Source organism: Plasmodium knowlesi, assembly GCF_000006355.2.
Source record: "Plasmodium knowlesi strain H genome assembly, chromosome: 13".
In the NCBI taxonomy this organism is placed as follows: Eukaryota; Apicomplexa; class Aconoidasida; order Haemosporida; family Plasmodiidae; genus Plasmodium; species Plasmodium knowlesi.
Genome location: NC_011914.2, coordinates 1,622,637 through 1,647,515, shown reverse-complemented (window position 1 = coordinate 1,647,515; position 24,879 = coordinate 1,622,637). Strand labels below are relative to the sequence as shown.

General features: G+C 40.4%; 8 protein-coding genes and 1 non-coding gene across 9 annotated transcripts; 2 read left to right on the top strand and 7 right to left on the bottom strand.

The window, feature by feature from the left end:
• Positions 1-1,514: 1,514 nt before the first annotated feature.
• PKNH_1337300 (surface protein P113, putative) lies at positions 1,515-4,495 on the top strand (the record flags this gene model as incomplete). Its single annotated transcript, XM_002260767.1, has 2 exons — positions 1,515-1,633; positions 1,756-4,495. The coding sequence occupies 2 exons, from the start codon at positions 1,515-1,517 to the stop codon at positions 4,493-4,495; spliced, it is 2,859 nt and encodes a 952-aa protein (XP_002260803.1).
• Positions 4,496-5,157: 662 nt separating this feature from the next.
• Positions 5,158-6,424, bottom strand: PKNH_1337200 (dynein light chain, putative; the record flags this gene model as incomplete). Its single annotated transcript, XM_002260766.1, has 4 exons — positions 5,158-5,247; positions 5,516-5,690; positions 5,813-5,904; positions 6,008-6,424. 4 exons carry the CDS (start codon positions 6,422-6,424, stop codon positions 5,158-5,160), a joined length of 774 nt encoding a protein of 257 aa, XP_002260802.1.
• Positions 6,425-6,944: 520 nt separating this feature from the next.
• On the bottom strand, positions 6,945-8,455 carry PKNH_1337100 (mannose-1-phosphate guanyltransferase, putative; the record flags this gene model as incomplete). Its single annotated transcript, XM_002260765.1, has 2 exons — positions 6,945-7,850; positions 8,057-8,455. 2 exons carry the CDS (start codon positions 8,453-8,455, stop codon positions 6,945-6,947), a joined length of 1,305 nt encoding a protein of 434 aa, XP_002260801.1.
• A 1,248-nt stretch (positions 8,456-9,703) lies between these two features.
• Positions 9,704-10,940, bottom strand: PKNH_1337000 (DIX domain-containing protein, putative; the record flags this gene model as incomplete). The annotated part of the gene is made up of 4 exons (XM_002260764.1): positions 9,704-9,747; positions 10,024-10,255; positions 10,570-10,663; positions 10,789-10,940. 4 exons carry the CDS (start codon positions 10,938-10,940, stop codon positions 9,704-9,706), a joined length of 522 nt encoding a protein of 173 aa, XP_002260800.1.
• Positions 10,941-12,579: 1,639 nt separating this feature from the next.
• Positions 12,580-15,210, top strand: PKNH_1336900 (conserved Plasmodium protein, unknown function; the record flags this gene model as incomplete). Its single annotated transcript, XM_002260763.1, has 1 exon — positions 12,580-15,210. The coding sequence occupies one exon, from the start codon at positions 12,580-12,582 to the stop codon at positions 15,208-15,210; it is 2,631 nt and encodes an 876-aa protein (XP_002260799.1).
• Positions 15,211-15,701: 491 nt separating this feature from the next.
• Positions 15,702-15,815, bottom strand: PKNH_1336800. Its single transcript, XR_005506403.1, has one exon. It is a non-coding gene; the product is annotated as a C/D small nucleolar RNA (small nucleolar RNA).
• Positions 15,816-16,312: 497 nt separating this feature from the next.
• Positions 16,313-17,102, bottom strand: PKNH_1336700 (40S ribosomal protein S25, putative; the record flags this gene model as incomplete). The annotated part of the gene is made up of 3 exons (XM_002260762.2): positions 16,313-16,555; positions 16,764-16,837; position 17,102. Coding segments are annotated over 3 exons (318 nt in total).
• Positions 17,103-18,296: 1,194 nt separating this feature from the next.
• PKNH_1336600 (conserved Plasmodium protein, unknown function) lies at positions 18,297-21,995 on the bottom strand (the record flags this gene model as incomplete). Its single annotated transcript, XM_039113556.1, has 7 exons — positions 18,297-19,858; positions 19,986-20,771; positions 20,880-20,968; positions 21,290-21,346; positions 21,478-21,546; positions 21,779-21,835; positions 21,934-21,995. The coding sequence occupies 7 exons, from the start codon at positions 21,993-21,995 to the stop codon at positions 18,297-18,299; spliced, it is 2,682 nt and encodes an 893-aa protein (XP_038969932.1).
• A 579-nt stretch (positions 21,996-22,574) lies between these two features.
• PKNH_1336500 (DNA-directed RNA polymerase III subunit RPC6, putative) lies at positions 22,575-24,327 on the bottom strand (the record flags this gene model as incomplete). Its single annotated transcript, XM_039113554.1, has 6 exons — positions 22,575-22,583; positions 22,751-23,143; positions 23,306-23,371; positions 23,472-23,528; positions 23,802-24,097; positions 24,282-24,327. The coding sequence occupies 6 exons, from the start codon at positions 24,325-24,327 to the stop codon at positions 22,575-22,577; spliced, it is 867 nt and encodes a 288-aa protein (XP_038969931.1).
• Between the last annotated feature and the right edge of the window lie 552 nt (positions 24,328-24,879).

Below are 24,879 nucleotides of genomic sequence, written 5' to 3'. Positions count from 1 at the left end.
GCCATGGGATTCCTTCGATATATAGTAGCAGGCCCACAGATACTGTTGGGCCACTTTCTGTGGCCTTATTGCTTTTTTTCCCCTTTTTTTTTTTTTTTTTTTTTTTTTTTTTTTAATTGCGCCGCGCTAACATCTGAATGCGCATATAGGGAAAGCCACATCATCATACGATCTTGTTTGGATTTAAAAAAAAAAAAAAAAAAAAAAAAAAAAAGCGCAGAAGTGAGCAGTAGCGTTACGGAAAGATGCACGAAAAAAAAAAAAAAAAAAAAATAGAAAATGAGCAATGGCGCAATAAACGGTGACGCAACAAAAAAGTAAAGAGGCAAATATAAGTTTTTTTTTTTTTTTTTTTTTTGTTTTTGTTTCTGTTTGTTTTTTTTTTTTTTTTTAGTCTCTTCGCAGCTATCAAATAGCATCATTGGTAATACGCGGGATTATGACCCTACTACTGTGAGCCAATATTACGTTTTGAAGTTTGGGGAGTTTGCGAAGGATGTGATAAGAACCCCCTCAAGCAGCTGCGCTCAGGATGACAGAAATTCTAACGTAATTACAAAGGGCATGTATATTATATGAGTACGCCGCCCGTCCTTGGGGGGAGTTATCATTTTACGGTTCGTAGTAACCCCTGATTATTTGTGTAAGTCTCACTTTGATCGGCTCACGCGAGGAGAGCATCTCCATACGTGGGCATCGTGAGGATATTTTTTTACATGCACACAACTACATGTGCATCTACATATTTTTGTACCTCTGATTAGTAGAAAGGTTTTTTTTTTTTTCTTCCCTTTCTTATTCTTTCTGTTATTTCTTCACCCCTCCACGTCCAAGCCGTACGCTTTGATGTTTCCCTTTTTTTTTCTTTTTTCTTTTATTATTTTTTATTTATTTATTTATTTTTTTTGAGTTGATCTGAAGTAGGCAACCACTTTGATTTATGCCATTGGTACAACGCGCACTCCGGTGAACACCTGTGCAGCAACTGTTAAAAATAATTTGCACACTCCTTGTGTCGTTTTTTTTTTTTTTTTTTTTTTTTTTTTTTGATCAGCCCCGACGTTTGTTTGTTTTTTTCTTTCACCTGCCTTTTATTTTTGGCTTCATTTTTCGTGTTAATATTCGTTTATGTGTTTGTTTTTCTCATCCTTTTGTTTCTCTCTTTTCTTCCTTTTTTCTATCCTGCATCTTCTACTACCACTTGTTCTTCATACCATTTGCCCCTCCCCCCCCTTTCTGTGAGAGTGGCCTAGCCCGTTCATTCTAATTAAATTATTATTTCGAGCCATTTATTAATGGTCGTGTGTACACAGACCCTTGTGCACCTGCATACATTTGTGTTCGAGCGGGGGGGTTGCACCAGGGCTCCGCAATTATGTACCAGAGCACGCGTACCTACCACAAACCTCGGTTAAGCGTTGCTCCATTTGGTCTATTTAATCATTAGTTTGCCTCTTTTTTGCGTACCTTTCTGGTTCCAATTTGCCACCTACTTTTCCTTGAGAATATATAAAATGAAGCTCCCTCGCCTGTGCCGCATCCCCCTGGCCCTGCTGGTGCTATGTCTGACATCACGAGCGAGATGCTACGTAAATAACGATATCATTAAATTCGGAGAGCAGAATTCATTAAAGTAAGTCCAAACGGATGGTTTGTGTTTTGGCTGAGTGTACAACGAGTGTACTTTCAGCGGAAAAAATACACACCACCCTGCAAATACGCATAATGCTGATACAACCTTTACACTATCTACAGGTGCTCTGAGGGAAGCCTCTACATCCTGCACTGCGAAGTGAAGTGCATGAACGCGCAGAATCGTATCATCCATAGGAGTTGCATAGATGAGGTGGAGGCCAAATGTATGGGCAACGCCAAGTGCAAGTATTACTTCGACTACGTAGCGAGCATAAAAGCCCAGAACCTGCGAAACCCAAACGAAATAGAAGTGGAGGAGTGTGTTGAGTCAGAGAATAACGAGATTAAGACATCGACGACCTGTCTCTTGAGCAATTCGTTCACCCTAGACGAGAACTACATTCAATATTTTTTTTTTATTAAGAATAAAAATGAAGAACCAATTACCTGTAAGGATGGACACCTACATGTCAAAAGCGCAATTTTGCATTCCCCTTTTTGTAAAATTAATTTAAAAGATATGACTGAAGTTTTGAAAAGGCAATGCGATAAGAACCAGGAGTGCATTATCAATCCGTATATGTTACAAAAGGATACCCTTAATGAGAAGGACCAGTGCTACATTAACAACTCCTACGTATCCCTGAGTGTTGTATGTACAAAGGAGGGAGAAGAATTACCTGAGGAAACCAATCAAAATCAAAAAAGTGATGATGACATAGATGAAGCAGAAGAAGGAAAAGATGAAAAGTATTTGGAGGGAAATCAAGAGGGGGAAATTGCAGATGGAGATAACGAATCCGAAGCGTCAAATGAAGATGATGAGCTGAAAAAAATAAATGATGAAGTAGACCTCATAATGAACGGAAATGAAAGCTTCACAGACAAAGTAAAAAAATCGAAGACTATCCTTTTATCAGAAATGAACGAACAGATAGTGAAGAAAAATGCTATTTTTAAATTATTAGGAGAGGAAGTATCCAAAATTTTTCACGAAAAGTATGATCCAACCGAGATGAAGGATCTAATAGAAGACAGGTACAATGAAATGAAGAGAAGTTCAGACCAAGATCTCTATTACATCTACCTGTTAGATACATTAGACATTAATAAAATGGAAGATGTTAATGTAACAGTTGTTCAGGATAATCTAGCCAATCTGTTGAAGGAAGAAATGGAAAAGCTTAATCAAGTCGAGAAAACCATAAGCAGGTTAAGGAAGAAATATCTCTCCATTTATAATAAGGCAAAGGATAAAGAGGCGAAGGATCTCTTTGACGAAGATGTAGATCCCGTATTAACTTATGATGATTTCGCTCATGGTAATGGAATGATTTCAGCCGATATCTTCTTTAAGTACAATCCAACCGTCAAGCCACTGGAGTTTAGCAAAACCAAGGAAAATGACACGGAAAGTGCTCCCAAGAAGGAATACAAGGACTTAGTTGAAATTGATAACCTTGATGACCACAACAGGAAGAAGATTATCATCGACATGAGGAATGGACTTATGGAAAATTTGAAAAAGTTGCATTATGAAAAAAATATAATTTTTAAGAATTTAGCTAGCTGTATCAAGTCCTACTGCTACAAGAACCCACTGAACCAGGAGATGCTCAGTAATGTGCTGAAAAATAATTTCGAGGGCCTCAAAGGGAAGAAGATCAGCGATCCCGTTGAGGAAATAGTTACGTATCTGGACAAGTTGAGCGTTCAGGCAGACGCGCCCGCAGATGGTAGTTCCTCCGAACTGGGTGTCGGTGAGGCGGTCGGTGAGGTGGTCGGTGAAGAGGTCGGTGGAGCGGATCATGGCCCCCCTGTTTGGACGAAGAACAAGCGAATCCTGGAGAAGCTTCATGTGTTGCTACACCTGGGGTATCAACAGGCGTACGAGAAGGAACTTGAAATAGATGAAAAGACAGAAAAGTATATTGCTCTTAATGATAAGGCCAAGGAGTACAATCTTCACCACCTGCTTAACGAAAGCAACAAGGTGTTGAAGAAGGTCTCTGTGCTCAGCAGTGGCAAGGATAGCACCGAAGAGGTGTTTGGTAACCAGGCCTCCTTCTTTGACGTGTACAAGGAGGGGCAAGGACCAAGTGAGAAGGACGACGCGACAAGCAACAAAGATGCGCCGGAGGCTGATGAAGCGAAAATGAAAGAAAAAGAAAAAGAAAAAGAAAAAGAAAAAGAAAAAGAAAAAGAAAACGAAAAAGAGGTAAAGAGAAGCAATTTGGATGATGAGAAGGAAGAAGAGGAAAAAAATAAAAAAAACAAAGATGATGTAGATTACCCTGATGAAGGACACGAGAGCGGTAAGGAGGATGGAAAGAAAACTCCAGACGAAGAGGCAAAAAGTGAAGAAGCCGACGATGTAAATGCGGAAAGTAAAAAAGAAGATGGCTCTGATAAAGTTGGCAAGGATGGAGATAAGGAAGAAGCTAAAAAAAAAACAGATGACGACGAAGACGATGATGAGGATGATGATGACGACGATGAATCGGAGGAACAGTCAGCGTCAAAAATGGTGGATAGTGCACCAAAGGATGGAAAATCAGATGGGGGCTCCACAGATTCTACCTCCGGGGATGAAGGTCATAATGATACAACCACAGGAGAAGTGACAGGCCCTGCAAAGGAGGAACAGAATGATGTCCCAGTCAAAGGAGAAGACAGCGACGGCGAAAAGGAGGCAACGGAGAAACCCACAGGAGAGACAGTGGTGAAAGGCGACTCGGACATAACGCCATTGGGTCCTGACACAGAGAAAAAGGGTAATGATGGAGGATCCTTCTTCCAGGGCATGAGCAGAATACTTCTAGCCATACTGGCTATACTCTCCCTGGAGTTCTTCATTTAAGAAGGCCCATACCTATGTTATGCACACATGTGTATCTGTATGTGTACATTGTTCTGATAGTCAATTTGAAAAGTTATAGGAAATACAACATGTTCCCTTTTGGACAGTTTCCTTTTTTTCTTTTTCTTTTTTTTTATTTTTGATCATTCCTAATGTATAGTTATGCTTACTTCATTAAAAAGATGATCCTCAGTTGTAGCATTTAGTTTTTCACATAGAAGAAAATTTTTTTCTTTTTAGTTTTTCCCTTTTTTTTTAAATTTAGCAGCTTTAAGATTTTTCACTTTTATTAATTTTTTTTTTCTTTTTTTTAAGATTTTCCTGCTTTGTATATTTGTCCAGTTTATTAACCCTAGCGTTGGTTTAATTCGTTCACTTCTCCTTTACTTGGTTTTTACTTTAGTCTTCACTTCACTTCGTTTTTTTTTTTTTTTTTTTTTTTTTTTTTTTTTTTTTTATGATAAATCCCAATTTTGGTGCTTTACTTTTTTCTTAGTTTTTTTTTTTTTTTCAAATTGTTTATACTTCGACTTTTTAGTTAAAAAAAGAAACGAAATGAAATGAAGACAACGATGTAACGTAAATCGGTACACACCTAATATGAGAAAAAGCGTGTCTCCTCGGATGAAAAACCGTTTTTTTTTTTTTTTTTTTTTTTCCCTTTAGAGCTGGAGAAGTCGCGTAAACTCGTCGCGCTTCCTCTGGTTGTTCTTTTTAAGCTTGTCTATTTTGTTCTGATAATTTATGTTCACCTGGGAGAGGGGGTACAAGGTTCGACAAGTGGTACATGGTAGATGATACGTGGTACATGGTGGATGATACGTGGTACATGGTGGATGATACGTGGTACATGGTGGATGATACGTGGTACATGGTAGATGATACGTGGGTTGTAAGGCATGGTAGATGATACGTGGGTTGTAAGGCATGGTAGATGATACGTGGGTTGTAAGGCATGGGGAAATAGAAAAGGGGGGAGAGAGCACTGCACAGGTAGAGGCTTCTCCTCAACTGCGATACCTCGGAAATCTCTCGCTCCGCGTTTTTCCTTTCCTCCCCGATCAGCTGATCTGTCTCCAAAATTTCGCTCTTCAAAGAATTGATGGTTTCCTTTTTAATGTCTATTTCTTTGCGCAGCTCGCTCATCGTGTTTCTCCTTTTTATTTCCTTCTTTAAATTAAAAGACAGAGATGATCTAAAATGGGGGAGAAGGAGATGCACTGCAATGGCGAGCACGTGGAGAACACATTGGATATATTTCTGGAGAGCACCACGAGGGGTCTGGTACATGTACAACTTCGCGGAAAGCCAACTCACCTGACTAATTTTTGGTAGTGGAAAAGGAGCATGACGTTGTAATTAAATAACTGTCTGAGAAGGGATCCTCTTTGGAAGCACGCTACGGAAACCTGCACATGTTGCGGAAGGTACACGGATATCACCACATTTACCCTATAGCCATTCGCCCAATTCGAATTATGACGAGGGAATGAGGCAGAGATATAGACTTACCTGTCTGCAGAGCTCCATAAAAACGGACAATAGATCTTCGAGAAAATCCTTGTCGATTAGCATATTCTTCACATACATCTTCGAAACGATGTCCTGTATTTTTTTCAAACAAAAATTTGCGTCTTCCTCGCTTGTCACTCTGCACACGTAGGAAATTTGGTCCATCTTCTTATCCTTTAGACACTTCAGTGGAAACACATTATATAGGGGCTCATTGAAGAGAACATTTTTTCTGTCATTTTTGTATAGCACATTTGATCGCAAATTTTTTCGGATTTCTTGTATGACGCGGACTATGTTCTTATCTTTCACGAAGTTCTCTCCTTTTGCGCATTTGCTTTCTTCATCCTCATGCTCTACAAGTATACAGTTGTCGTACTTCAAGTATTTGTTGCACCCCTCTAGGTAGTCCTTCATTTTCTTTCGCACATTACGGGGACAAGAACGATCGGTTCGCCGTTACGCTGTTAAACGGTTAAGCGCATTTTGGCCATTCAGTGGGAAGTTCAAGTTGTTCGATCCATTGGCATCGTGCAATCCATGTTGTACATGTTTTACACTTTAGATAAGGTTTATAAAGGCAATTTACTCCCCCCTTTGGTGCAAAAAAAAAAAAAAAAAAAAAAAAAAGACATACACGTACACACACACAAGTGTGGCGAACCGCGCAAACGAATGATGAACCGTTCACGCACGATGGGGAGGATACAAAAAAAAAAAAAAAAAAAAAAAAAAAAAAAAAAAGAAAAAACTAAACAAAAAAATTTATCCCGTAATTTTAACACATGGAAAAAAAGTGGTAGATTTGCAAAAGGGCGCAGCTTCACACTAGGACTGCGTCCTTTCGCTTACCCTTCCTCCTCCACCTCTGTTCAAGCACCATATTCTGCTTCTCTCTCTTCCCTCACAGCGACTCCTACCGCTCCTGCCCTTCACATTACATGATAATCGCGCCCTTCTCATATATGGAACTGCTGACCTCCTTGAAGGGTAAGATGAAGGCATTGTTGACAAAAATTTCTGGATTCAAAATGACATTCTCGCCCAGCACGCACAGCCCTTCGATGCGCGACCACCTCCCAACCCTCGACTTGGAGCCAATGATGGAGTTCTCAATGTAGGAATACGAACTGACGGTGGAGTTACTCATGACGCAAGAATTCTTGATACGACATCCCTCTCCAATGGTGACATTTTCTCCAAGAACGACATTATCTCCCAAGACGCAATTTTTTTCTATGATCGTCTTGGATGAAATCAACACATTTCCCTCGACTTTTGTGTGCACAAGGATTTCATCGAAGAGGTGGCTTTTCCTATGTGCGAATTCTTCCAGCTCCTTTATATTTTCAAATGTTATAAATAGATTTTTCTTGTTGTCATTCTTTTCGCCATTTTCCTTGTCCGTTATGCCGTAGCATATGAGGAAGTGGTCGCGCAGGATAGACTCCTCCTTGAAGGGTTTTGTCGCGCTTACCTTTGCAGTATCTATTTCCTTGTCTATTTCCCTTTTCTCTTCTATTCCTTTTCCCCTGTTCTCCTTCAAGTCCTCCATATACAACGCCTGTCCCTTGAGGAAGTCCATTGGTTTCCCAATGTCAGCCCAAAATTTATTTAATACGTAGAAATACAACATGTTTTCATTGGCTAGCTGAGGAAATATTTCCTTCTCTAGCGATGTATTCCTCATCGGAATGCGATTTAAAACTTTTCTGTTCATTATGTAAATTCCTGCATTTATTAAGCTCGACTTAGGGACTTGCGGCTTCTCCTCAAATTTGGTAATTCTGTTTTCTTCCGTTATGACAACTCCGAACGCTCTGGGGTCTTCCACTTCTTTCACCTGCACAAGGGGGGGAAAAAGGAAAAAAAAAAAAAAAAAAAAAAAAAAACAGTTTTTTGCCTGAACAATGCAGGTGAAATTGTAGACATATGTGATGCACACACCACGTGTGGACATAAATCGACACCCCTTTTTTGCAATCAATTCAGAAATAGACAAGTAACGCACAGCAAACGCACAGGAACTGCGCCCCTCTCTTGATTTACCAAAATCGTCAGTGGCGCATTGCTCTGCTTGTGAAAGCTCATCATCTCCAGAAGGGGGAAGGAGCAAATAATGTCCGAGTTGAACACAAAAAAATCGTCGTACTTGCTCAAATACTTCTCTGCCAATTTTATTGGCCCACCCGTGCCCAAGGGCTCCTCTTCAATAGAGTAAATAATTTTAACGTTGTATTTCTTTTCAAGGTTATCCACAAAGTTCGTTATGTCTGTGGGCTTATAAGCTATGGCCAAAATTATTTCTCTGATTCCACATCGTGCCAAATTAAAGATTTGGTGTTCTAGTATTGGCTTGTTGCAGAAGCTGATTAATGGTTTGGGGGTTGTCAGGGTGAGCGGTCTTAACCTCGTGCCGTACCCCCCGACTAGAATGAGCGCATTCATGTTCGCTCGGTGGGAAGGAAAGAAAAGTGTATGTCACTTTACCCTACGCACCAGGTGACTCCCGTTACAGAATACTCACAAATAAAAGAATATGTCCTAAGAAATGACAGCTGGTGGGAGAATGGACACTCTGGGGCGTAGTAGGAGATCACTTAATTTGAGTGCAGAGAGAAAAAAAAAAAAAAAAAAACATACCTACGAACAAGCATACGTGTTTAAGGTCCACATATATACTGATCATGCGAATTAAAACATACAATGAAAGAGCAAATTGGGCTTTCTCAAAATGCCCGCATTATCGAACTGGGTGTGTGCAGAGTGTGGTAGCAGAATGAACAGGGGGGGGAGCAAGAAACTAATTCCCACTTGGAAGAAGGTACATATAATTATAATAGGTTAATTCAAGGCATGCATGGGGGCATTTTGCGTTGAGCACTGAACCGGACTGTATGTCCGGACTGGGTGGTAAAGAAAGTTTGGACGTGTGAAAATGAGGAAAAAAACACACACAAAAAAAAAAGAAGTTACTACACTATTAAAACGCGAAAAAAAAAAAAAAAAAAAAAAAAAAAAAAAAAAAATGCTCCTGTGTAAAGGTGAGAACACTGATGGGAAGCTTAGTGGCAACTGTCAAAAGGGTAGCCTCCCGTCGGCACGGAAATTTCCTTTGTCGACTTGGAACAGTGCCTGGACTGCCACAAGCGCCACTATTTCAGTTTCCTTTCGCACACGTAGTACATGCCTTGGCTTTCGTAGAAAATACGCTGTTAATCATTGCCGTTTTGTTTAGACTCCCGTGGCATGTTTAGCATATGTAGCACAGTTACATGTTCAACTGTTCGCTTTCTAGCTTATCCTTATTCTTTTTTTTTTTTTTTTTTTCCCTTTTCCCTTACACGCAAAAATTGTTATGTAGCAACGAAGGATGTTTTAACTCGAACGCGCAAGCACACATTCGTATGAACATGTACATAAACATTTGCGCAAAAAAAAAAAAAAAAAAAAAAAAAAAAAAAAAAAAATTATCAGGTTAAGTTATTAATTGGTATGAGATTGCACATAGAGGCGAATTCATTTGTTTACATGCTTAGTTACACATACTTGGAGGGCGGAAAAAAAAAAAAAAGGTTGGTAGCGCAGTGAGTAGAGGATTGAGCGGGTGGTAAAAACAGTTAACATGCTGTTGGATGGCTACATAAAGGAATACAGTTGCGTCAGGAGGGGAAAAAACACCCCGGCGCAAAAGGCCTAATTGAACATCAAGTCGAGGTAATTTTGGTCCTTGGCGCCATCTGCAGGAATGGTAAAAAAGGAGGTGGTAACATAACCCAATAAGAGCTTCTGTCTGTGTTCGTATGGATCCAGCTTAACCACTTCACACGTGCATGAATTTGAACACGCATTGGTATGTCCATTTGTATAGCTATTTGTACGCCCACCTGTACGCCCACCTGTACGCCCACCTGTACGCCCACTTGCACACACTTCCTAGGAGGAAGGCCATGCAGGGGGAAGGTACCCTCCGCTCGGTGGAACAACTCAGTTGTGGTCGTGCTCACTGTCCTTACCTTTCCGATTGCCCACGTCCACGTGCATAGTCTTGTTGGGAGTGCTTTCAAATAGTAGCATATCGATGTTACCCTTGGTCTTACTCATCTGTACATGATCATCTCGTTTGTTTTCTTTTATGTCGAAGATATTTTTTTCATTTTTGCACAATTTCGGTACACCTTCTTCGAGAAGTTTTCTGTCATGAGCTTTCTTTGTCTGCTTGTGATCCATCCAGCTGAGGCGTAAAACCTGTGTGGCGAGTCAAGCAGTTGTGTAAAAGGGAGACATGTAAAGGATGTGCAAAGTTGCAAAGTTGCAAAGTTGCGAAGTTGCGAAGTTGCGATGTTGCAATGTTGCAAAGCGTAGTTACACTTGAGGGGAGAAAAGAAAAAAAAAAAAAAAAAAAAAAAAATTTTCTCTCTCAATTGCATTTTGCCAAACCGTTGGGATGACCACCCTATATGTTCAGGGTTTAGCGATACCGTCTACTGCACTTTGCAATCAGTACACTTGTGCCATTCCATTTTTCTCATGAAAATTGCGGAGGGAACAGGGAAATTTACCTTCGCGTAGATACAGGAATTCAAACTGGGGATTGGCGAGGATTCTTCACTAATGTCTACCCAAGCAGGGTTGTTGTTATGGATTATTTTAAATCTGCAAAAAAAAAAGTTGGTGAGGGAGGAACGGTGGGAAGGAGCTGTATAATCACCTGAACAGTAGATGACATACATATGCATTTCTCTCTAATCTGTGTAAATATCAATGGTGGGAGCATGTACCTGAAGTGGTAAGTACCAACCAAGGGAAACCCATTTCGTATGTCTTGTAAGGTTATCGAATTTATCGGTTTGGGGATGTAAAAAACGTTTTGCGAGTTCTTGTCCTCCTTGTCATTAATTATGTTGTAAAACACAATCGTCGTTTTCGACATTGTGATTTCTTTCACTTGGGGTAAGCGCTTGTGGAGGTGGATACGGAGGTCCTTACTAAGGTCCTTACTAAGGTCTTTACTAAGGTCTTTACCAAGGTAGTTGCATAGGTAGTTGCGTAGGTGTGTTAGCAGACGCGGTGGGTGCAGCCGTAATGGATGGGTAGGAAAGACTGTTATTCAAAATAAGGGAGCACATACACAGTTAGGAATGCAGTGGAGCCATGGTGGGATGAATGCGCTATCCTTTTTTCCGTTTTGCACAACCTGTTTAGTGGTCACATGTATGTTGGTCTGTCACTTTTCCCTCTTTGTGGAAATTCATGTGGCCACATTGCTGGGCCCCTCCTTCCCCTTAATGGCGCTTGTCTGATCGCTCTGCATGAAAAAACAGAAAAAAAAAAAAAAAAAAAAAAAGGACACTGAAAATTTTGGTATTTGTTTTTTTTTTTTTTCTGTTTTTTCATGCAGGGCGCAGTGAACAAGTGTATGCAGGTTAGTAACACCAGCGCGTTTGCTTGTATCTCTAAGGGGAAGGGGAAATAAAATAAAAAAGAGAAAAAACACCTTCGTATAAGTAGTTAATTCTCGCGGCGGAATTATGAACACATATAAAATTACATAACTGCATATATGTACAGTTATGTATGAGAAAAGGGGCGCCAAGAAGTGCGGGGAGATTGCCACTGGTACATGCGTTTTTTTTTTGACTAGGAGCACAATTGCGTGCACCTCCTTCTTCCGTGCAGTACTTCTACCCCCCGCCTGCGCCTTGCAACTTGTTCATCCTCGACACCAAGGGAAGCGCCATCGCGGAACAGAGTATAACCGGGTAACTGCATAACCGCGTAAACTGCATAACCGGGTAACTGCATAACCGCGTAAAATGCATAACCGCGTAAACTGCATAGCGGGTTAACCGCGGCGCCCCATTTTTTTTATGGAGATTTGTTTAATCCAAGAGAAGAAAAAAATACCACACGCGTTACCGTACGTGTAGGCGTACATACACAATTGGATCTCCTGAGAAGGAGGAGAAATAGCCACGTGAATGTACGAATAACATTTTTTTTCATGTTTACATCGCGAGCAGTTGATTCTCTGTGTCCCGCGCCTGGAGGGAGTAGCCGGGAGGGATGCAGTGACTCAGCTGCGTAGCATTGCCAGGAGGGATTTACAAATATATTTGATTGGAGCAGAGGGGTGTTTTTTTTTTTTTAACTGTAATCGTGGAAATTATAATTCATACGGATGGTCCTTCCACCGGTTGTGCTTTTCTCCCCGTTTACGAATGAAGGAATGATCGTTTGTCCATAGACCACGCGCTGCAGGTACGTTCGCACGCTCTGCATTGCCCTGGCATTTTTATATAGAACCCGAAACGCATGTCAACAGGAATCACCACCTTAAGGGAGAAGAGCGAATAGATCCCTGTGCGTTGTTAAGGACGCAGACAGTGGTGGTCGTGAAGTGATGTAGTAATGAGAAGATAAATTGCGAAGAAACTGGAAGATCTACTTGTGGCCTCATACAGTAACCCCCGCCCGAAAAGAGTAACTACCCCTCATCCCACGGGAAGAATAACTGCGTTCCATCCCCTGTGAACTGCTTTCCTCCGTTACTCACACGACAAGAACCAAAAATGAAGGACATCAAGCTCCTCCTGGAGAAGGTGCGAATAAACCGAGAAAGGGAGTTAGAGAAGGAGGTGAAAATATTTTTGGACTTAAAGAAGCTGAATGATGGCACCCCCAAGGGGGAGGAACAGAACCTAGTGGCGACTGAAAAGAAAACAACTGAAAGGAACAGTCTTGATAGCCACATCAACTACGTTAGGAAAAAGATGAATAATTTAAGAAGGAAAACTGTGTTTGAACAGAGCTACTACAGAAACGTTATCAATTGTTATGATCACAGTGAGCATTACAAGGAGATTCTAAAATACACTCCTGTTGATTTTTCAGGAATACAAGAACCCGAATTGAAAAAAGCAATAACTGACAGGGAGAATCTCTTGTCCTTTTACTATGCCTACTTGGTTAGGAAAACATGCGAACCTAATTTTCTGAAATGCGTCCATAACTATTTTGTTCGATCCTTGACTTACAGTTCTTTGGAGAAGAACCTTTTTTTTAATTTTTTATCTGCCAATTTATGTGTTTTAGCTGAGTGCATAAAGCAAGTGGAGATTCTCTTGGTGGAGAATGAAAATAAGAACCTGGCCCAGTTGCTTCAACAATGCAGAGATATCCTTCTAGATGTATACAGAGAGTTGTGTACTTTGCAGGGGATGGACAAAGAAATTACAAAGGTGCAACTCGTGGTAGGTGAAGAAAATCACGATCTGCTTAATAGCTTAGTGAAGTATTTTCCCTTTTTGGATGAGCACTTTGGGAAGAGTGGCGAGGGTACAAGTCGACATGACACCCTCATAAAGAAGCTATACGGGATATATGCCTTCATTTATGTGTTTTCGAACGTTTTCTATCTTAGCTCTCTATCTGTTAGTAGGGCTAAGGTGGGACAACATCTCCCTGTCAAAGGGATGCCAAAAGAATTTTCAGAAAGCAACTTGAACAACCATTTGCAACGTTTTGCTATGTACCGAATGTACATCGAGCAGTATGCCAAGGGAGACTTCATGGAGTTGAACGAGAAAATGTTATTTCTCCTATCGAGGGAGATATTGGCACAGAAGGGGAGTAGAAATTACACATGGGATGATATCCTCCATAATTTGAATTCACTAAAAAACGCAACTGCTTTGCAGAGCGAATTCTTCGCTGCTAGCGGTGTGAAGCAAATTGACAACCCTACTAAAGGGAAGGATGAAAAGAGCAAAGACTCCATATCTAACTGTAACGTGAACCATGTAGAAAGAAACCCCCCCATATTACCTTGTATCCACCAGTTCTTCTACATCGGTATTGATTTCGACAAGACAATAATAAAGAAAGATTCCTATTCAGCATTTTTTAAAATTTTGCAGAAACACTATTTTAAGCAGAGTGTCCCGAAAGGAAATGACACCCTCACAGAGGAAGACATTTACTTTTTCGATAATTTCTCTTTAGAAAAAATGAAAAACAAACCAGAACCTACAACACAGGAGAAGATTCAGTACATACATAAATTAGGACAATGGTTCGTTATAAAGGAGTTAGAAATATTAGAGGAGTTAAAGAAGGATCAAGAAAAAAAAGAACACGTCTATTCGCAGTCATACTACTATTACATGAACCAAGTGGACAAGGTTCACGTAACTTATTCTATGTTGTTGTCTTATTATGATGTATTTAAAGGCGTCGATGTAGATGTGTTAAACAACCTTATCAGTGAGCATTACGAGCGCTTCGAACTGAGTGATTACTTTTTGGAGGTTTTCCTACATCTACTGAATTATAAGATGGACAACAGAGACTCCTTCTACTTCGACATTATCACACTGAATTTGAAGAAGCAAATTTGCCTGTACACTATAAGGAACAATTTGTTGAAGCTGAAGGGGGGAGAGGGAAGTATCTTCTCCCCTGTGCCTCCACCACGGCACACTGAAGAGAGGAGAGTTTTTCAAAACGAGGATGACTACTACGACACGTTTAAGAAGTACTTCCATGTTTACTACTCCAAGACACACACATATGACAAGGCTCAGCGAAAGTACACGGGGGCATTCGAATACAATCGACTGAAAATTAAGCATAGTGAGTATCAGCCCAGGAAGAATGGTAATGATGGTCAGGGTGAGATGTTTCAAGGAGAAAAGCCTCATGGTGAAACATCTCCCGATGAGATTGAGAGGGTTTCGCTCTGCTCTTTTTATGACAAGACATTAATCAAGACAAGGGTGTGTTCCATTCTTCACAACATTAACCACAAGCTATCCGCCTTCATTGGAGACAGCCTCATAGACCTAGATGCTATGCTCCACTCAGATATCGCCATCCTCGTTGGTCACAACGAGTTATTGATAAGTTTCTGCGAGAAACATAATATTATTATTAAGCCTCTCGTGTGTGCAGCGGCCAAGATTGAGTTTTTGGCGCGCAGGAAGGGTGGACTGACTAAGAGCACGAATGGCAGCGCTATCATGAGCAATGATGCCACAACCGATGTGGAATCTACCATCAATTGCAGCGCGAACAAAATTTCGACTTTGACCGACGACGAACGTACGGGGGAATTGAACGATCTGTACGATGAGGGGGAAAAGATTATTTATTCCACCCAGAGTTGGCTGGAAATTGGCATTTTTTTCTTCGGCGACATTTAGCCGTGCGCATGACGGTTCGTTTGCTTGTCTACATCTCCGTGCACTTGGTTGTGCTGGTTGTGTTGGTTGCGTACTTGGTTGTGTAGTGGTTGTTGTGGTTGTATACGTGGTTGCCTTTTTTTTAAACTCGACGCATACATACCCCTATGAGGAGCCCAACTCCCTGTAACAATCTCCCACCTACTGCGGGGAATCTTAGCAGGGCTTCTCCATTTTAAACGCATTACGAGAATTAGCCCCCCCATTTGTACACCTCACGTCTGGCAAAGGTAAAACTGTGAAGACACCTTTCCGCAACAGCGTGATGATGATCCCTTTTTTGAATCCTCCAATGGGGAGGGATGCGACATTGGCAATGTCGGTCGCGTTCGGCAATTTTTTTTTTTTTTTTTTTTTTTTTTTTTTTTTTTTTTTTCCTGTCCATTTCCTCTCCTCCTGAAGACTGGTCACTAAACCGTTGTGCGCCACAGACGAAACAATCAGAGTAACTATGACTAGGTTATGCGGATCATATGCGTTTGCAAAGTTGAAAAAAAAAATGAATAAAAAGAAGAAATCTTTTATTCACTTTTTCAAAATTGCGTCACCTTTTATTTAGTTTTTTTTTTGTGTCATCATTTTGTTCCATTCATGTGGGGGCACAAACTGGGGGAGAGAAAAAGAGCAGGATTGGTTTTGCCAAAATCGTATTATCTATGCCGAGTAGGAAGGGGGGGGGGGGGAGGCCCTCTCTTCGGTTCGTTCAGGGAGAAGGTTCCTTGCCACATATAACCTCTCCAAATATTTCAGTATGTTTTATGATCTGGGGTGTTTTCCCTTTTAGGGGGTGTTCCTTCCCTTTGGTAAGAGTCAAGCGTGCAATAGAATAAAAAACTTGGTGGGAAAGTTACATGAGGGAGAAAAAAAAAAAAAAAAAAAAAAAAAAAGTTCTACCGTTGTTTGGGACACCTGTTCATTCTGCGTAACTACAGGCATAACCATAAGTGCAACTACAGGGGTAACCGTAAGCGACGCATACGCGTACGCATACATACATGCACACACACCTTAGGGACAACCGACAGGTGAGGCAAGACTACCCCTCTCCGTTAATCAACCTCTCCTATGCAACCTTTGTGTATAGTTTCTGACTATGGCTCTGAATACAAACCTCCTTAATTAAATTTTGCTCCGATAGATATTTTATGACGGACCTGGCGACACTTAAGTTGACTTTGTATTTTTCTGAAATGGTGGAGGGGGTGATGACCTTCAGGTTTTTACTCTCCAGGATTTTTGACTGCAAAGCTTTGTCAATGAACACGGCGTGGTTCAGTTTTTCCTTGTTCTTTCCCTTTCCCCATTTCTGCGCAGGTAAGTTGGGTGGAGAAAAGTGAGTAGAGCGAAGTGACAAGGGCAAAGTGGAAGGGGTGGCGGAGAAACATTTTGCTCGATCACCCCGTGAACCGTGGATATCCAAGGGGAATTCCATCAAACGGATAACGGTGAGCACGTAGCCGCACCTCATATGCCCAGTGCCCATGCATTGGTCACTGCGCAGGGGGAGTCATTACCTTTTTCTTGCTTCTTCCCGATGCCGCTGCGGCAGCCGCAATTTGCTCTTTCGTTTTTCTCTCCTTAGGGGGCACTGCAAAGAAAGGGGCAGAGTTGGGAAGAAAGAAATACGTGTAGAGGGGGGTGGTGGGAAGGGGAATAATGAAACTACGTGTAAGCGCAGAAGAAAACATAGAACGGAATGCAGCGCCAAATATAACAGGCGAGTTTTTGACAAGCCTCGGTCACTATAAAAGTGGCCTCTCAGCGGGCAGGTCACTTTTTCATCTCAGCGGATGACGCGCATTTCACATGGTATAATCTCATTTCATTTTTTTGGAGGTGAACAAATGCTTACTTTTGCGAAAGGTGGATTTAAGATGATGAAGTACTTTTTTACGGGTAGGTTAAAGAAGTTACTGGCGAAAATGAGGTTTCCTCAAAATAGTTGCCAAGTTGATGTTTTTTATTTTTGTTGTTAATGGTTAAAATGTTTTTTCCTTTTTTCCTTTTTTTTTTTTTTTTTTTTTTTTTTTTTTCATTCAATCAATCGTGAAAAGTGGGGGTACCACATATTCTTCTTTTTTTCCTCCTTTTTTTTTTTTTGGAGTCATTTTGCGGGAAAAAAAAGTTGTGCGCGAAGATACTAATGCACTTCGCCTTCCCGAAATAGTAAGGCCCTCCCCTCCTCTTTTGCTAAGCGATGTAAGTGGTTTTTTTTCGCTTCCTCAGGAATGGACTCTTCCCCTCTGTGGAGAGTCATTTTTTCTGTGGGGAAAATACGTGCTGCAAAGCGATTGACACAGGGGTCAGGGTGCCCCCGATTTTTTTGTCAACCGTGATGTGGTGAAGAAGCAGCAAGAATGTGACGAAATATAAGTGCGGGCGGTATCGTGGTATAGAGGCGTGCATTCTCCAACAGTTGGCGATGCATTTATATAATCCCTATGAAAATGTTGCCCCGACGGAGAAAAAGTCCAACCGGGGTACCAAAAAGAAAAGGAAGAAAAAAAAAAAAAATGCATCATTTTTATGTGGTATATCGTAATAACGTTTATTTGTTATGCATAAAATATATGCCTATATGTTCTCTTGTATGCGTGCTACGGGAATATTAGGCTTGGGATGAAAAAAAATTCTGCGCCCCAGATCAACTGACACAAATTGGCGCGCACGCCCCATCAAGGGTGAGAGGCAAAACTAATATTGGCATTTTCCTTTAAAACCCACCAGGAGGAGAAGGGAAAATTTACGGCGGAATGGCCTACCGTGCATGGGCGAGACATATGTACGAGGTTGCCGTTGCATGTGCTAAGGACGCTCTCTTCATTTTCCAAGAGAGGGCATTATCGCTCATCCCACCCACCCTCGTAAGTGGGGAAAATACATTCTCACACGCTGCTACATACAAAATACGAGTGAGAAAAAAAATCCCCATTTTGGGAAAAAACATTTCGACTAGCCATTTGGAGAAAAAAAAAAAAAAAAAAAAAAAAAAAAAAATATGAACCGTTCAGGCAAATTAGCGTATTTTTTATTTTTTTTCCCCTTTTTCAGTCCTGGTGAAAGAGGACGAATTCACTGAAAGGGCCATATGCCCCATCTTCCGACTTCTTCTTTAAATTCGTTAAAATAAGGTACTGCCATATTTCTCTGTACACGTACTCAGTTTTATTCTTACATTTGACTCTTTTATTTTGATCATATCGAAGGTAAATGAGCAATTTTTCGTTACGAATTAATTTAAATAGGGGGTCCAGGTTGTAGCACAGCTTCTGGTTAGTGTTGTAGAGCATGGCCTTGTTCTTCTTCGTGTTGTTAACGCTGACATCGCTTTCGTACAGGATTAGGTTGTCATCATCCAGGCCTGGGCTGCTTGGGTGGCTCTTCATTGATTCATACGGGGAGGCATCCACTGGTGACCCACTCCGCATTGATGCATCCTCTGCTAGCCGTTCCTTCCAGTGCAAGTAATACAAACAAAGCACATTCCAGAAGAGCTTCCTTACCATGTACATAAAAAAAAAGTCGTAAAAATATTTCCTTCTGAATGTTTCAATTTTGTTTATATCATGAGTTAAATGGTAAATGAAATTTGTTTGCTTTATTTCTTCCTTGCTGTATTTTAAATTCTCGTAACTTATGTTATAATCGGATGCAGTTTCTTCGTTATCAAGTTGGACGTCGGCCACCGCATCCACTTCTTCATCATTTTCGGAGTGGTATGTACCAGAGGGCCTCTTAAAAGTGTGCATTCGTTTCTTGCGCCATCCCTTATGCCCTCTTATTATGTTTTTATTTCCCCCCTCTGCTTTGCCTTCCTTTTCGTCTTTGTCTCCACCTGTGCCCGCTACTCCCTCTGCGCACTTTGGGTTATCATCCCCTTTGGTGATCTCCTTTTTCACCTCCCCCCCTGTTCCGCTTAGTTCATCAAAAGTAGCGACTTCCACATTTGGGACCCATTTCTTCTTGTTCTTCAAGCGGGAGAGACTATCACATGTAGGCGAATTTATAATAACTGTTGCTTCGCCCCTTTCGTTTAACGGGGGTGATTCACCAATAAGGGAAACCTTCTGATTCCCTTGGATTATCTCCTCAGAAAGGGTGTTTTTCCCATTGAGAATTTCTTTCTGCGTTTTATCCGCATCAATTGGTATAACGACCTGTGTGCAGACATTTCCATGGCTGGTTTGTGTGTCCTCACAAATGTTGCGCACCACGGTGCTGTACTCTTCCATCACACGCTCGACATCTAATAGTTTGTCGTTGAAAAATATGTTTAAGTTGTACAAAACACAGTTCATTATTTCTTTTATATTTTTTCCGACAAATTGATAATTGGCTAGCTGCTTACTATGTATATACTTATGTGTTTTTTTTTTTAATTTTTTTTTTTTTTTTTCCTCCTTCTCCCTGTCACCTTTGTATTTCTGTACAACATCCTCGAGGGTAATCTTTTTCATGTCTTCTACAGTTGAGTGGATTTTTCCTTGCACATTTTCTTCGCCACTTTTTATGGTGGTCTCTCCTGGGGCATCTTCTCTGTTACATTTACTTCGATCGATTTTCTTCCGCTCCTCAATATAAATTTCGATCAAGTCGCTCTCTTCTTTGCCTGTCGGGAGGGAAAGGCATTACCAAGTGGGACACACACATTTACACATGTAGTGGCACAGACACATAGGGTGCTATCCCTTATATCTTTGTTTTGGTAATCATCTCCCTCCCCCTCCCTAGCCTACCTTGGTAGTAGCCTTGATACTTGTCCACCAGAAAAGAAATATATATCAGCTCATGCAGTTTGTAGTAAGTAACAAAGTTGAATGTTGTGAGGTGTTTTTTTTTTTTCTCCTTTTTTTTTTCTATATTATTTATCACTCGCTGCATTAGGGAATCGTAGTAAATTTTCCTGTTCGCCTTTTGCTCCTGCGGAGGGAGTTGCTTTGATTCCTCCGTGAGGGGTATCTCACTCGTTTTCTTTTCCTGTTGAGCGCCGGTGCTCTTCCTTCCTGGTGCGCTTTTTCCTTTTCGTCCGGGCGTGGCCTTTTTCATTTTCTCACTGTTATTTCTATTATCATTGTTGTGGATGCTTTGGTTGCCTTTTTTTTTTTCAGTTGCTTCGACTTCCTTTGGACAATCTACCTGTTCATGCGGCTCTTCTGTGTTTTGACAGTTCGTTTCTCTGGGTCTCGGTTCTCCGTTGAGAAGTTCATCATTTTGGACCCCTTCCGGGTTGGATCCCCTAATTTGACCCCCCTCCCCGCTGTCACTATTTCTTCCCTTCACATTGGTGCTCTCCAGGGTGAGTTTCCCCTCGTGATCTATCGACATGGCTTCATTGCAACATTTGGATCTCCCGAAAAGTTCATCTTCCCAAACGTAATTCATCCGTTCATTTCTCTCCCTATTTTTCTTGTCTCTTTGGATTTGTCTTCTCAAATTGTCTCTTTCGATTTTTTCATTTTTTTTTTTTTTTTCCTTTTCCTTTATGAGCCCTTCTTCGTAGCTCCGTATATGGTTACACTTTCCTGTGGGGGGAGACAAGTGGAAGGTGGATCTTGCGCAGGCTACAGAGGGAGTAACTTCCTTTGGTTCACTGTATCCCCAGTTTTTCGTTGTGCCCACTGTGGCATCACCTATGTATACGACAACTGGCACGTAGAAGCATCTGTTCGTTTTTTTGGATGTCAAGGATATCAGATCGTCGGCGGTGATTTCGCGGCTCCTGCAGTGGGGTATATTAACAAAATGCGTTCATACAAAGTGTTCATACAAAGTGTTCATACAAAGCGTTCATACAAAGTGTTCATACAAAGCGTTCATACAAAGTGTTCATACAAAGCGTTCATACAAAGTGTTCATACAAAGCGTTCATACAAAGTGTTCATACAAAGCGTTCATACAATGCGTTCATACAAAGCGTTCATACAAAGTGTTCATACAAAGTGTTCATACAAAGTGTTCATACAAAGTGTTCATACAAAGCGTTCACAAAATGAGTTAACAAAGCGGAACCACACGGATAACTTCTTCCCCGTGAACTTACTCCCTCTCATTTTTTTTGTTCAGAAAGAACTCCTCGAACATGCATTCTATGGTGTGTCTGCGAGGGGTGCAAGAAGCTCGTAGAATAAATGCGCGTTCATTTTAAAGGTATCAGCAAACAAAAGTGCATCCGCTTATGACAGAAGTTGAAATATAATAAGACGCTGAGGAGATTTCCACAGAGCTTACTCGCTTATCGGGATGTTATTTAAACGGCAGTAGTCAGCTAAGTCCTTTTCTGTGAATGATTTGCCGAACCTTTTGCGGTAAGAAATTGTACGTTAGGGTGAGGAGTGGTCTGGAAATTTTCAATCAAGTATTCTTTTTTTTTTTTTTTTTTTTTTTTTTTTTTTTTTGTCCTACTAGATTTTTTTCCATCTGATCCGCTACTGTCACTACGGGTGACGTCGCATGCACCGTACAAATTAGGAAGACATTTCCATTTTATTTTTTTATTTTTTTATTTTTTAACCTTCTGTCAACGCCTTACCTTTTGACGAGCCGAATAAACTCCTCGCAGTCACTCCTCGTTATTTCGCATTCTTTCCTGAGCAGGTTGAGGAACGTATGAAATGGAATCACTACTCAGTAGTAAAAGAAAAAAAAAAAAAAGAAAAAAAAAGGTTCCACTTTTACGAATCATACTGCACTATTTTTTGCTCCTTTATCCGGGTGTAATCCTTTCCCCTTTTTGTTCTTCCACTCATACTGGTGCGGGTTGTTCTTTTTTTTTTTTGTCCCCTTCAAAGGTGTCACCCGTTGAGGGCGGAAATGCACAATGCCACGTTAAGCGGTACACTACATTAGGAACATTGCTTATGCTTGTACCTATGTTAATAATTCATTCGCAATTGATTAAATTGCTCCCTTCATTCACCACTCGTTTGGAAATAAAAAAAAAAAAAAAAATTTAATAAAGTACAGAGGTGTCTTTTCTTCCAATTTGACAAATGCACTCGCAAGTTCGAAAAAAAAAAAAAAAAAAAAAAAAAAGGACACACCTATACGATGGGTCTTCAAAAATGGACAGAAAAAAAAAAAAAAAAAAAAAAAAAAACAGATTGACAATCGTATAACAAATTTAAAGAGAATTTAATACATATAAACTAACCCACGCTTCGTTTCGCTGCATATGTTATGTATATGGCGAAAGAGAGCATACAAAAAAAAAAAAAAAAAAAAAAAAAAAAGAAGAAGAGTACAAAAAAGGGGACAAAGCATTCCTGTCTTGATCCTCTGACGGGTGCTTAACTCGCGTTTATCTCTTCTTCTCCCAAGGGATGGTGCTATTCATTCTGTAGGAAGGGCAGGAAATGGGAAAGAAGAAGGATGTGTAACCCTGTGGAGCTGTCAACATGGGTCGGCTGATACACGAGGCGCCTTATCACCTCGCTGAGATAACGACATTTCCCCTCCTTGTGATGGAAGCATGGTAATCGGTCGCCATAAATTCGCGAATTACCTCCAGGTTAAGGTAAAAATTCAAGTAGACACAGTTCTTCGGATTAATGGCTGTTTTCGTGTCCGAGTTACACTTATTAAAAATGTCACAGGAGAAGCAGGGGAAGTTGCTAAAGTAGTTTTTCTTCTCATTATTGTAATAATAAATAATCTCCTCGTCATTACCATTTTTGTAAATTTTTATTCGCTCCTCATACAGCAAAGTTTTTATTACTCTATATATATCATTGTCAGAGAAATAGCCGATGCTGCTGTTCAGGTTTTTTATGTAATTAATGACTGACAGGACATTCGAGTTGTTGTTGTTGTAGAGGTAAAAGCAAATGTTCTCCCGTATGTAGTCTACCACCTTTTTGTTGAATTCCCCGTCGGTGTAAAAGGATCCTCCTATGACCTGCGCCGTGAAGTAGGATGGAGGCAGAAAAGAATGATAGCCAAGAGCATAGTGACAGAGAGAAGGCCAAAAACGGTCGTGTTGGACTCCTTGTGTTGTTATGTATAGGGTTTTTTCGGGTGATTAGTTGGACCCCCTCCTATGCACACTCTATTCGATTACCTTTTCTGAGGCTTCTAAATCGTACAATATGTACATTTTTCGATTTTTCACGTGAATGTTATTTACCTGAACGAGAGGGGGAAAAAAAAAAATAAAAAATACGCTAATTTGCCTGAACGGTTCATATTTTTTTTTTTTTTTTTTTTTTTTTTTTTTCCTGCCTCACCTGCTTGATCAGTTTACACTCGCACAGGAGTTTGACGCCCTTCTGAACTTGGTGAATCTTAAAAAAAAAAAAAGGAAACAGAATAAAAATGAGGGCGTGTGTCCTCCCCCGTTACATGCGTGTGAACAACATGGGCGATCTATTTTGAACAACTAAAGGGTGTAGTTCACACAAGCTGTCCCGTTCAGAAAACGAGGCTAGGCGTTTTTTTTTTTTTTTTTTTTTTTTTTTTTTTTTTTTTCCCAAAATTATGACCAGGTCAGGTAAAAAGCAAGAAAAAGAAATATATATATATATACTATATATGTATGTAGGATATATATATCTTACTAGAAGTTTGGTTTGCTTCCTGAGGTCAGCTGTCCAAATTCCATTATTTTGGCTATTTTCCACTTTGGTAAAAATTAGAAAATCAATGTCGCTCAGCTCTTTCAATTTCTTGGTAACTTCTTCACTTCGCATCCTCGTTATGATAGTGTTGTTTTCATTTTTTATGGCGCAGGCTCTTGCATTTTCGAGGATGTTCAGGGCGTACACAATTTCGCTTCTCCGTAGCTTTACATTTTTTTTCTTTTCATATATTTCTTCCAGTTTCTCTATGTTAATGAAGTCCTTGTGGTCTAGTCCTACACGCCGTGGGAAGAAAACGGAAGGATCGTGGTGAGTACAGCTGTGTGATCGGAGTGACCTAACCAGTTGGGTGGTCTCTGAAATATTCCCTCGGTCATCTTTCACACGTTGCAAACTGTTGCCTATCCCAACATGCGCAAATGTCGTACAACGCAACATTCGCACAGTTGCACACAGTACCTATTTTGTAGATATCCTTGACTAGTTGCCTATTGTTCGCGTTCATTTTTCCCCCCGATAGTGTTGACTTACGAACTTCCTACCAGTTTTTTTTTTCCTGGGGGGATCGCGAAAAGGAAAAAGGGCGAGGGGGAATGGCCAGTTCGATCGACAGTTGTACATTCCCATGATTTTTCATTTCTCAAGTAGGAAAAAAAATCAAGTCATATAAAAAAAGCAAAATTCTCCTTGTCGCTTAAAAGTGCCTCCAATTAAAAAAAAAAAAAAAAAAAAAAAAAAAAAAAAAGGACGAATTCCACTTGAAAGAGGCAAATGTCACGGGTGCGAAACGGGAACGTCATTATTCTTAATAAAGAACAATAGAATTGAAAAAATTTTCACAACATTATTTTTTACAAAACGTTCTTTTTCTTTTCTTTTTCTTTTTCTTTTTCTATTTTCTTTTTTTTCTTTTTTTTCTTTTTTTTTTTTTTTTTTTTTTTGCATTTTCCTGCCTTTATCAATTTGGTGATACCACGCTGTGTATACATGTATTTTATGTATCACGCGCTTTCTTAGTAAAGGACCTCTCCCTCGAGGCAACATACACAGATGGCCT